The sequence below is a fragment of the Heterodontus francisci genome, chromosome 1 (assembly GCF_036365525.1).
Source record: "Heterodontus francisci isolate sHetFra1 chromosome 1, sHetFra1.hap1, whole genome shotgun sequence".
In the NCBI taxonomy this organism is placed as follows: Eukaryota; Metazoa; Chordata; class Chondrichthyes; order Heterodontiformes; family Heterodontidae; genus Heterodontus; species Heterodontus francisci.
Window position 1 is genome coordinate 88,091,348 of NC_090371.1, and position 12,079 is coordinate 88,103,426.

General features: G+C 46.5%; 1 protein-coding gene across 1 annotated transcript in view; it reads left to right on the forward strand.

Annotated features, from left to right (window-relative positions):
* LOC137370639 (probable phospholipid-transporting ATPase IM) overlaps positions 1–12,079 on the forward strand; it is a 440,540-nt gene that overhangs the window by 294,482 nt on the left and 133,979 nt on the right. The window contains exon 18 of the mRNA XM_068032731.1: positions 4,137–4,301. Within this exon, the coding sequence (XP_067888832.1) occupies positions 4,137–4,301 (165 nt within the window). The remainder of the gene's footprint in view (positions 1–4,136; positions 4,302–12,079) is intronic.

A 12,079-nucleotide genomic window follows, 5' to 3' on the forward strand; every position in this document is an offset into this window, starting at 1 on the left:
CTTGTGCTGATAGCCCTGAATCACGGTGGCGCACTTGAGCTGGTTGGACTCCTCCATTCTCTGCCCATGACCCCACACTGCCTCAGGTAATTCCAACATGTGGGACACATCTGCTGCTGCTGGTTTTGGTAGAGCCTTCTTTCCTATGACTCCTGAGGCTCTGCATCTATACCCAGCTGAGCAGGGCTGTGTCTGTCCTCTCTCCTCTGAGGGGACTGACTACAGCTGCCTCTGCTGCTCCTCCTCCTGCACACTAGTGCCGTGCTCCTCACCCTATTTAAACCTGCGCAAGTACCAACCGAGGTGGGAATATCTGTGCTGGTGGACGTTGTGCTTGTAAGGTGTGACGGTGCTTTTTCAGTTCCTTGATAGTCATCTTGGGTTGCTAATGGAGAGGGAGAAGGTCTCATGGGTTGGACGTTCGCATCTGTGGGAGACAGAAGAAGAGATCATGAGAGCTAGCCATGGACAGCTAAGGCCTCTGCAGTGCTGAGGCTTCCCAATGCAATTCCGAATTCAACATGCTGTCAGATGAGAAGGAGGAACTGCAGGAAATCAGTATTAGTAGGGAAATGGTGTTCAGGAAATTGATGGGATTGAAGGCTGATAAATCCCCAGGGCCTGATAATCTACATCCCAGAGTACTTAAGGAAGTGGCTCGAGAAATAGTAGATGCTTTGCTGGTCATTTTTCAAAATTCTATAGACTCTGGAACAGTTCCAATGGATTGGAGGGTAGCTAATGTAACCCCAATATTTAAAAAAGGAGGTAGAGAGAAAACAAGGAAAAAAAAACAGAAAGGCAGATTATTATCTGAACAGCGATAGATTGGGAAAGGGGAAGGTGCAGCGAGACCTGGGTGTCCTTGTGCACCAGTTGCTGAAAGTAAGCATGCAGGCGCAGCAGGCAGTTAAGAAGGCAAATGTAATGTTGGCCTTCATAGCGAGAGGATTCAAGTACAGGAGCAAGGATGTCTTGCTGCAATTATGCAAGGCCTTGGTGAGACCAGACCTGGAGTATTGTGTGCAGTTTTAGTCTCCTTATCTGAGAAAGGATGTTCTTGCTATGGAGGGAGTGCAGCGAAGGTTCACCAGACTGATTCCTGGGATGGCAGGATTGACGTATGAAGAGAGATTGGGTCGATTAGGCTTGTATTCTCTAGAGTTTAGAAGAATGAGAAAAGAGCTCATAGAAACCGACAAAATTCTAACAGGACTGGACAGACTAGATGCAGGAAGGATGTTCCCGATGGCGGGGGAGTCCAAGGCCAGGGGTCACAGTCTAAGGATAAGGGGTAAGCTATTTAGGACTGAGATGAGGAGGGATTTCTTTACCCAGAGAGTGGTGAACCTTTGGAATTCTCTACCACAGAAAGCAGTTGAGGCCAAATCATTAAATATATTCAAGAAAGAGTTAGATATAGTTCTTAAGGGGATCAAGGGATACGGGGGGAAAGTCAGAACAGGGTAATGAGTTTGGATGATCAGCCATGATCGTATTGAATGGCGGTGCAGACTCGAAGGGCCGAATGGCCTACTCCTGCTCCAATTTTTCTATGTTTCTATGAGATGGAGTGCATTACACCCCCGCGATGAACACATTGCCCTCTATAATTACCATCTCCAGCCTATTTGCTAGGACCGACTTCCTCCTGCACTGCAATCTTGGCTATTTCCATCACCTGTTCCTCCATTACCATGATGATCTGCAAGAAGGGTACCACTGCACCTTATGAATCCTCTTTAGGACATTATGTGTCCGTTTCTGCTGCAAGAACTAAAGAGTGTATGATAGTACATTGCTGTCCTATGTGGCCCATTTCACCTGCTCCAATTCGTTGGAGGGTCAGTGCTGGCAGTTCCTCAGCAGCACCATGGCTCAGAGCCATTCTGAGCTGTCAGTAAGTACCCTGGGCATACATCCCTCCCATGTTCTGGAGCAGCATGTGCCTTGAGGCTCCTCAGCTGGTATGTCTGCTGGACTGTGAATACCCAGAGACCTGTACTGCGGGCTGGGGATTGAACTCGCCTTGCCAGAGTGTATGAAGTAATTGAATGTTTTCCTGCACTGGATCCAGCTCCTTCTCACAATGCTTCTACCACTCACAGGCAGCGATTTCTACCCAGGCCTCCTCTTGCCACCCTCTGAGAAGAGCACCTCCCTCTACTCCCTCACGATCTCCAGCATTACCTCAAGGTTGGTGTCTGAAAAACGAGTGGCTACCCTGCCCAGATTCTAGGCTCCAGCTTTCCTGAGATATTATTGTGATGAAAAGTCCAGCCCAAAGTTCTCTGAATTTTCACTCCGCATTTTCACTACTCAAACGGCAGCCATAGTAATGGCTGCCGTGGTGAGTTTAAATCGGGCCTGTACTTGAGTTGGCCCACCTCCGTTCCCGCCCCTGCAGCCACTAATTGGCCGTGAAACCCGTTTCCATATAAATTAAGGGGTCGCTCCTGTAAAACTCGGGACTCAATTCTGTTTCCCCCAGGGGGAGGTTCAGGATCCAGAAACAGTCCCGATTTCCGTTTCCTGTCCCCAGTGTGAAAATCCATCCCAAGGACTTTGTCATGGAACAAGAACATTGGTAGTTAAAAAGCTGTTTTCTTCGATGATAGATGCTGAAATTATAACAGGTAGACTTCAAGGAAATAGAGCGTTTGTTCCGTCAATAATATTGCGCCCAACAGATGTAAACCTGCCTTCTCAACTCAGGAGAAAACAGTTCCCAATTAGACTTCCATATTCAATGGCTATAAACAAGCCACAAAGCCAGACTCTTGGATAAAATTTGTATTTATATTCCTAAGCCTGTTTTACATATGGACAGCTTTATGTAGCTTCTGCCAGAGTGAGAAGTTTTGATTCTTTGGTGGAAGAATAATTAGAAATCCTGTTTTTAAGGAAGCACCGTTGCAATAAAGATACTAATTTGACCTCAAATGTTTTGTGGGTCTCTGCTATGTTGGATTTCATAACACACAAGCACAAATAGTACTGATAACCCACTGAAAATTCAAACATGGTGAAGATAGTTTTCTCCAGTGATAGCTGTTAGGAATCCCAAGATCCCAAGAATGTTTTGGGTTTTCAGTCCAATCTATTCCACAATTAGCAAATGTCAAGCACATAGAGATTCCCTCAAATTCAACACTAATTGATATTAATCGAATAATATTAATGTGAAACTGAAAGGATACAGTATGGAAAATCAAACTGGTGCAAATCTGGGTCCTCTGGACTTGACATTTTGGGAAATTGTCAGGGGCTTTTCGGAAAACCTGTGTCTGATTCGTGGTATATCTTTGGTACCAAATGATCACTGAGTACCAGGTGCCATATGAAATGCGGTAAGCATGCAGGTGCAACAGGCGGTATAAAAAAGGCAAATGATATGTTGGCCTTCATAGCGAGAGGATTCGAGTACAGGAGCAGGGATGTCTTGCTGCAATTATACAGGGCCTTGGTGAGGCCACACCTGGAATATTGTGTGCAGTTTTGGTCTCCTTATCTGAGGAAGGATATTCGTGCTATCGAGGGAGTGCAGCAAAGGTTTACCAGACTGATTCCTGGGACTGACGTTTGAGGAGAGATTGAGTCAGTTAGGATTATATTCGCTGGAGTTCAGAAAAGTGAGGGGGGATCTCATAGAAACCTATAAAATTCTAACAGGACTTGACAGAGCAGATGCAGGAAGGATGTTCCCGATGGTGGGGGAGTCCAGAACCAGGGGTCATAGTCTAAGGATAAGGGGTAAACCTTTCAGGACTGAGATGAGGAGAAATTTCTTCACCGAGAGTGGTGAGCCTGTGGAATTCGCTACCACAGAAAGCAGTTGAGGCCAAAACATTGTATGTTTTCAAGAAGGAGTTAGATATAGCTCGTGGGTCTAAAGGGTCAAAGGATATGGGGCGAAAGCGGGAACAGGCTACTGAGTTGGATGATCAGCCATGATCATAATGAATGGCGGAAGGGTCGAATGACCTACTCCTGCTCCTATTTTCTATGTTTCTAAATTGTTCTATTCTTCAGCCCTTGTAGATATTCAAAAGTAAATAATATTGGATTATTTTGTAAGGCTTTATTCTCTGTAAAATAGAAAGTCATTCTTAAATATAGCCTCCTTTTATTTGTAGGAGTTTGCAGGTAATGGTTTACGCACATTAGCCCTGGCATATAAAGAATTAGATGAAAGATACTTTGTAAACTGGCAAAAACGGTACCAGGAAGCAAGTACTGCATTAGAAGACCGGGAAGAACAATTGTCTGAATTATATGAAGAAATTGAAAAAGACTTAACGGTAAGCCACTTCTTAATATCATCTGTATCAATGTGTGAGGTAAAGAATTAAACTATATTTGTTTTTATATTTATTGAATAAATACCTGTCAAATATTATTTTACATCTTGAAAGTTATAACCTGATAATTTGAAAACTACACCAAAACAGGTAGTTTTCATGACTTTAGTGAAATTTACTTCGAGGAATATGGAATACCTCAGATGGAAATAATGCTAATATATCTTGTTTCATATTTCATTGAATTATGCTCAATACAGAGAGATTGTTTACAATCATTATATAGAGTTCAGACAAAGTTCAGCTAATATTGTCTTATTACTTGTGTGCTATTTGATAAATCACAGACGATTTAATTCGGTGCATGTAGAACAAAATAAATCTGTAAATAAAGAATAGATTCATGAGTTGGTTTAATATTTTGCACAGCGAAAACTTTCCTCCATATTATTTAATATGTTGTCTCTGTGTTTGTAATTAAGATTATAGGGTCTCTCCAGCTTTGCTCATAGTACCATACAAAAATGTCAGGCCAGTTGGTCTATCTAACCTATCCCTTACAGTTATGATGCCTTATGGATTAAATCAAGAGATTCCTTAGGTGCCATTTGTCTTCTGAGAAGGTGAAAACCAGATCAAATCCCAAGGCCAATTAGGTGATCATTCCTAGATTAGGAGACCACATTGGCCGTCAATTATACCATGTGACACCTACCTTTCGTATGATGCGATCTCTGTCGCAGCCAGGAACCAGTCCAGCACCTTGAAGGTATGGAATGAATCAGCACGCAAGCTGGCAACTTGTTGCATAGGTCTACTGTTCTCTAGAAAAGAAAGAACTGCCGACAGGAAAACAAAGAATAAACAAGAGGCTTCCTTTACCCACACCTGACTCAAGTTTGCAAATATAAATAAGGGACGGAATGCCTACTTGAGACCCCTGCAATGACATTAGTTTGCCCTGAGGCAGGCACTGCCATTGCAGGTTGCACTCCGGGAAACCACCCCAACAAATCGCCTACAGCTAAAACATGTTACTTAGCTGTAAACTACTCTCCTGATTTACATTGCTCCTGACCCTTAAGCCCTAATGCCCGACTTCCAGGCCCTGGCCCTGACCTCTGAGCTGCCTCTGTCTCCTCCCCTAGATCCCTGATCTCCAGGCCCGATCCTGATCTGAAATCAAATACCATTGTCCAGGTGCTGCTTGTTTGGAAGTCTGATGTTGAGGTAGGCTCACTGTTAAACAGGGAGTAGAAATTACTATGCTATGCATCTGTCTTTTGGACATAAAAAAGGTGTAATGCTGACAGATTTAGCACTACGTGTGTGTTTGGGCATCTGGTAAATTTGTCAGAACCATTTGTTAGGCACCCTGGGCATTAGGCTCCTTGCATATATTAAATAGGGGCCTAAAGCCTGTTTAAGGATTTATCTGGGAAATTTATTTGTGATGAGTGGAGCAAGTCAGTAACCTGCTCACTGACAATCAGTTTGGGTTCCGCCAGGGCCACTCAGCTCCTGACCTCATTACATAGAACATAGAACAGTACAGCACAGTACAGGCCCTTCGGCCCATGATGTTGTGCCGAACCTTTAACCTACTCTAAGATCAAACTACCTACATACCCTTCATTCTACTATCATCCATGTACCTATCCAAGAGTCGCTTAAATGTCCCTAATGTATCTGCTTCTACTACCACCGCTGGCAGTGCATTCCACGCACCCACCACTCTCTGTGTAAAGAACCTACCTCTGACATCTCCCCGAAACTTTCCTCCAATCACCTTAAAATTATGCCCCCTGGTGATAGCCCTTTCCACCCTGGGAAAAAGTCTCTGGCTATCCATTCTATGCCTCTCATCATCTTGTACCCCTCTATCAAGTCACCTCTCATCCTTCTTCGTTCCAATGAGTAAAGCCCTAGCACCCTCAACCTTTCTTCATAAGACATGCCCTCCAGTCCAGGCAGCATCCTGGTAAATCTCCTCTGCACCCTCTCTAAAGCTTCCACATCCTTCCTATAATGAGGCAACCCGAACTGAACACAATATTCCAAGTGTGGTCTAACCAGGGCTTTATAGAGCTGCAGCATAACCTCGCGGCTCTTAAACTCAATCCCCCTGTTAATGAAAGCCAACACACCATACACCTTCTTAACAACCCTATCAACTTGGGTGGCAACTTTGAGCGATCTATGGACATGGACCCCAAGATCCCTCTGTTCCTCCACACTACCAAGAATCCTGTCTTTAAGCCTGTATTCTGCATTCAAATTCGACCTTCCAAAATGAATCACTTCACACTTTTCCAGGTTGAACTCCATCTGCCACTTCTCAGCCCAGCTCTGCATCCTGTCAATGTCCCGTTGCAACCTACAACAGCCTTCCACACTATCCACAACTCTAACAACCTTCGTGTCATCGGCAAACTTGTTAACCTAGCCTTCCACGTCCTCATCCAAGTCATTTATAAAAATCACAAAGAGCAGAGGTCCCAGAACAGATCCCTGCGGAACACCACTGGTCACCGAGCTCCAGGCTGAATACTTTCCATCTACTACCACCCTCTGTCTTCTAAGGGCCAGTCAATTCTGTATCCAGACAGCCAACTTTCCCTGTATCCCATGCCTCCTTACTTTCTGAATGAGCCTACCATGGGGAACCTTATCAAACGCCTTGCTAAAATCCATATACACCACATCCACTGCTCTTCCTTCATCAATGTGTTTTGTCACATCTTCAAAGAATTCAATAAGGCTTGTGAGGCATGACCTGCCCCTCACAAAGCCATGCTGACTGTCTCTAATCAAACCATGCTTTTCCAAATAATCATAAATCCTGTCTCTCAGAATCCTCTCCAATAATTTGCCCACTACCGACGTAAGACTGACTGGTCTATAATTCCCAGGGTTATCCCTATTCCCTTTCTTGAACAAGGGAATAACATTTGCCACCCTCCAATCATCTGGTACTACTCCAGTGGACAGTGAGGACGCAAAGATCATCGCCAAAGGCGTGGCAATCTCTTCCCTCGTTTCCCTTAATATCCTTGGGTATATCCCGTCTGGCCCCGGGGACTTATCTGTCCTCATGTCTTTCAAAATTTCCAGCACATCCTCCCTCTTAACATTAACCTGTTCGAGCATATCAGCCTATTTCACTCTGTCCTCACAAACGACCAGGTCCCTCTCACTAGTGAATACTGAAGCAAAGTATTCATTTAGGACCTCCCCTACCTCCTCCAACTCCAGGCACAAGTTCCCTCCACTATCCCTGATCGGCCCTACCCTCATTCTGGCCATCCTCTTGTTCCTCACATAAGTGTAGAACGCCTTGGGATTTTCCTTAATCCCACCCGCCAAGACTTTTTCATGTCCCCTTCTAGCTCTCCTAAGTCCATTCTTCAGTTCCTTCCTGGCTACCTTGTAACCCTCTGGAGCCCTGTCTGATCCTTGCTTCCTCAACCTTAAGTAAGCTTCCTTCTTCCTCTTGACTAGCTGTTCCACCTCTCTTGTCATCCAAGGTTCCTTCACCCTACCATCCCTTCCTTGCCTCATCGGGACAAACCTATCCAGCAGTCGCAGCAAGTGCTCCCTAAACAACCTCCACATTTCTGTCGTGCATTTCCCTGAGAACATCTGTTGCCAATTTATTCTCCCCAGTTCCTGCCTAATAGCATTGTAATTCCCCCTCCCCCAATTAAATATTTTCCCATCCCGTCTGCTCCTGTCTCTCTCCATGACTATAGTAAAGGTCAGGGAGTTGTGATCACTATCACCGAAATGCTCTCCCACCAAGAGATCTGCCACCTGGCCTGGTTCGTTGCCAAGCACCAAGTCCAACATAGTCTCCCCTCTCGTCGGCCTATCTACATATTGAGTCAGGAAACCTTCCTGGACACACGTGACAAAAACTGCTCCATCCAAACTATTTGCACTAAGGAGGTTCCAATCAATATTAGGGAAGTTGAAGTCACCCATGACAACAACCCTGTTACTTCCGCACCTTTCCAAAATCTGCCTCCCAATCTGTTCCTCCGTGTCTCTGTTGCTATTGGGGGGTCTATAGAAAACTCCCAATAAAATGACTGCTCCTTTCCTGTTTCTGACTTCCACCCATAATGACTCAGTAGACAAACCTTCCTCGACGACCTCCCTTTCTGCAGCTGTGATACTATCCCTGATTAGCAATGCTACTCCCCCACCTCTTTTACCTCCCTTCCTATTCCTTTTGAAACATCTAAACCCCGGAACATCCAACATCCATTCCTGCCCCTGTGATATCCAAGTCTCCGTAATGGTCACAACATCGTAGCTCCAAGTACTGATCCATGCTCTAAGTTCATCACCCTTATTCCTGACACTTCTTGCGTTAAAATAGACACACTTCAACCCATCATACTGGCTGCAACTTTGCCCTGTCAACTGTCTAACCTTCCTCACAGACTCGCTGCACTCTGTATCTGCCTGTTCAACAGCTACCCCATCCACTGTTCCGTAGCTCCGGTTCCCATCCCCCTGCCAAACTAGTTTAAACCCTCCCGAAGAGCTCTAGCAAACCTCCCGCCTAGGATATTGGTGCCCCTCCAATTCAGATGCAACCTGTCCTTCTTGTACAGGTCCCACCTTCCCCAGAAGGTATCCCAATGATCCACATAACTGAAGCCCTCTCTCCTACACCAGCTCTGTAGCCACGTGTTCAGCTGCACTCGCTCTCTGTTTCTAGCCTCACTAGCACGTGGCACCGGTATCAATCCTGAGATTACTACTCTGCTCGTCCTGCCTCTTAGCTTCCAACCTAACTCCCTATATTCGCTTTTCAGGTCCTCATCCCTTTTCCTAGCTATGTCATTGTTACCGATGTGTACCACGACTTCTGGCTGCTCCCCCTCCCCCTTAAGAATCCTGGAGACTCGATCCGAGACATCCCTGACCCTGGCACCCGGGAGGCGACATACCATCCGGGAGTCTCGTTCGTGACCACAGAATCTCCTGTCTGTTCCTCTAACCATTGAATCTCCTATCACTATCGCTCTCCTATTCTCCTCCCTTCCCTTCTGAGCCGCAGAGCCAGGCTCAGTGCCAGAGACCTGGCCGCTGTGGCTTTCCCCTGGTAGGTCCCACCCCCCAACCGTATCCAAAACGGTATACTTATTATTGAGGGGAACGGCCACAGGGGATCTCTGCACTGTGCGCCTATTCCCTTTCCCTCCCCTGACGGTCACCCAGCTACCTTTATCCTGTGACATAGGTGTCAGTACTTCCCTATAACTGCTCTCTATGACCCCCTCAGCCTCCCGCATGATCCGAAGTTCATCCAGCTCCAGCTCCAGTTCCCTCACGTGGTCTGTGAGGAGCTGGAGTTGGGTGCACTTCTGACAGGTGAAGTCAGCAGGGACACAAGTGGTGACCCTTACCTCCCACATCCTGCAAGAGGAGCATGCAACTGCCCTAGCTTCCATCCCCTCTGCTCTAAATTGACAACAGAGAATAAAAACAAATAAAGGAAAACCTTACCTTACCAAACCCTCCACACAAGAGTCCTTTTTTTTTGTTTAGAGGAGGAGAATGGGTGGGAGACACTACACGTGTAGTGTTTCGGGTTTAGCCACTGCCCGAATACATAAGTTCAATTACCCAACAGTCCCCGTGTCCGCGTCCGCCGAATCACGAGTTAAGTACTTTATAGTGAAACTTACCTTCCCGGCTGCCCCCTGGCTTGCACTATCACCGCTACCGCTGATCAAAAGGAAGTTGCCGAATCGCCAGTTAAGTACTTTATAGTGAAACTTACCTTCCCGGCTGCCCACTGGCTCGCACTATCACCGCTACCGCTGATCAAAAGGAGGTTGCCGAATCGCCAGGTAAGTACTTTATAGTGAAACTTACCTTCCCGGCTGCCCACTGGCTCGCACTATCACCGCTACCGCTGATCAAAAGGAAGTTGCCGAATCGCCAGGTAAGTACTTTATAGTGAAACTTACCTTCCCGGCTGCCCCCTGGCTCGCACTATCACCACTACCGCTGATCAAAAGGAGGTTGCCGAATCGCCAGGTAAGTACTTTATAGTGAAACTTACCTTCCCGGCTGCCCCCTGGCTCGCACTATCACCGCTACCGCTGATCAACAGCCTTGGTCCAAATATGGACGAAAATGCTGAACTCCAGAGGTGGGGTGAGAGTGACTGCCCTTGACATTAAGGCGGCATTTGACCAAGCATAGCATCACGGAACCCTGAGAAACTGCAGTCAATAGGAATCGGGGGAAAACTCTCCACTGGTTGGAGTCATACCTAGCACAAAGGAAGATGGTTGTGGTTCTTGGAGGTCAATCATCTCAGTCCCAGGACATCACTGCAGGCGTTCTTCAGGGTAGTGTCCTAGGCCTAACCATCTTCTGCTGCTTCATCAATGAGCTTACCTCCATCATAAGGTCAGAAGTGGGGATGTTTGCTGATGATAGAAAAGTGTTCAGCACCATATGCGACTCCTCAGCTACTGAAGCAGCCCATGTTCATGGGACAACATCCAGGCTCGGGCAGATAAGTGGCAAGTAACATTCGCACCTCACAAGTGCCAGGCAATGATCATCTCAAACAAGGGAGAATCTAGCCATCTCCCCTTGACGTTCAATGGCATTACCATCACTGAGTCCCCCACTATCAACATCCTGGGGTTACCATTGACCAGAAACTGAACTGGACCACCCACATAAATGCTGTGGCTACAAGAGCAGGTCAGTGGCTGGGAATTCTGCAGCGAGTAACTCCCCTCCTGTCTCCCCAATGCCTGTCCACCATCTGTAAGGCACAAGGCAGGAGTGTGATGGAATACTCTCCACTTGTCTGGATGAGTGCAACTCCAAAAACACTCTAGAAGCCCGACACCATCCAGGACAAAGCAGCCCACTTGATTGGTACCCCATCCACCACCTTTAACACTCACTCCCTCCACCACTGATGCACAGTGGCAGCAGTGTGTACCATACACAAGATGTTCTGCAGCAACTCACCAAGATTCGTTTCTCAGCACCTTCCAAACCCATGACCTCTACCAGAATCACAGAATAGTACAGTGCAGAAGAGGCCCTTCGGCCCATCGAGTCTGCACCGATGCATTAAAACACCTGACCTGTCTACCTAATCCCATTTGCCAGCATTTGGCACATAGCCTTGAATGTCATGAAGTGCCAAGTGCTCATCCAGGTACTTTTTAAAGGATGTGAGGCAACCTGCATCTACCACGCTCCCAGGCAGAGCATTCCAGACCGTCACCACCCACTGGGTAAAAAAGTTCTTCCTCAAATCCCCCTTAAACCTCCCGCCTTTCACCTTAAACTTATGACCCCTCGTGACTGACCCCTCAACTAAGGGGAACAGCTGCTCCCTATCCACCCTGTCCATGCCCCTCATAATCTTGTACACCTCAATCAGGTCACCCCTCAGTCTTCTCTGCTCCAGTGAAAACAACCCAAGCCTATCCAACCTCTCTTCATAGCTTAAATGTTCCATCCCAGGCAACATCCTGGTGAATCGCTTCTGCACCCCCTCCAATGCAATCACATCCTTCCTATAATGTGGCGACCAGAATTGCACACAGTGCTCCAGTTGTGGCCTTACCAAAATTCTGTACAACTCCAACATGACCTCCCTGCTTTTGTAATCTATGCCTCGATTGATAAAGGCAAGTGTCCCATATGCCTTTTTCACCACTCTATTAACCTGCCCTTCTGCCTTCAGAGATCTATGGACAAACACGCCAAGGTCCCTTTGTTCC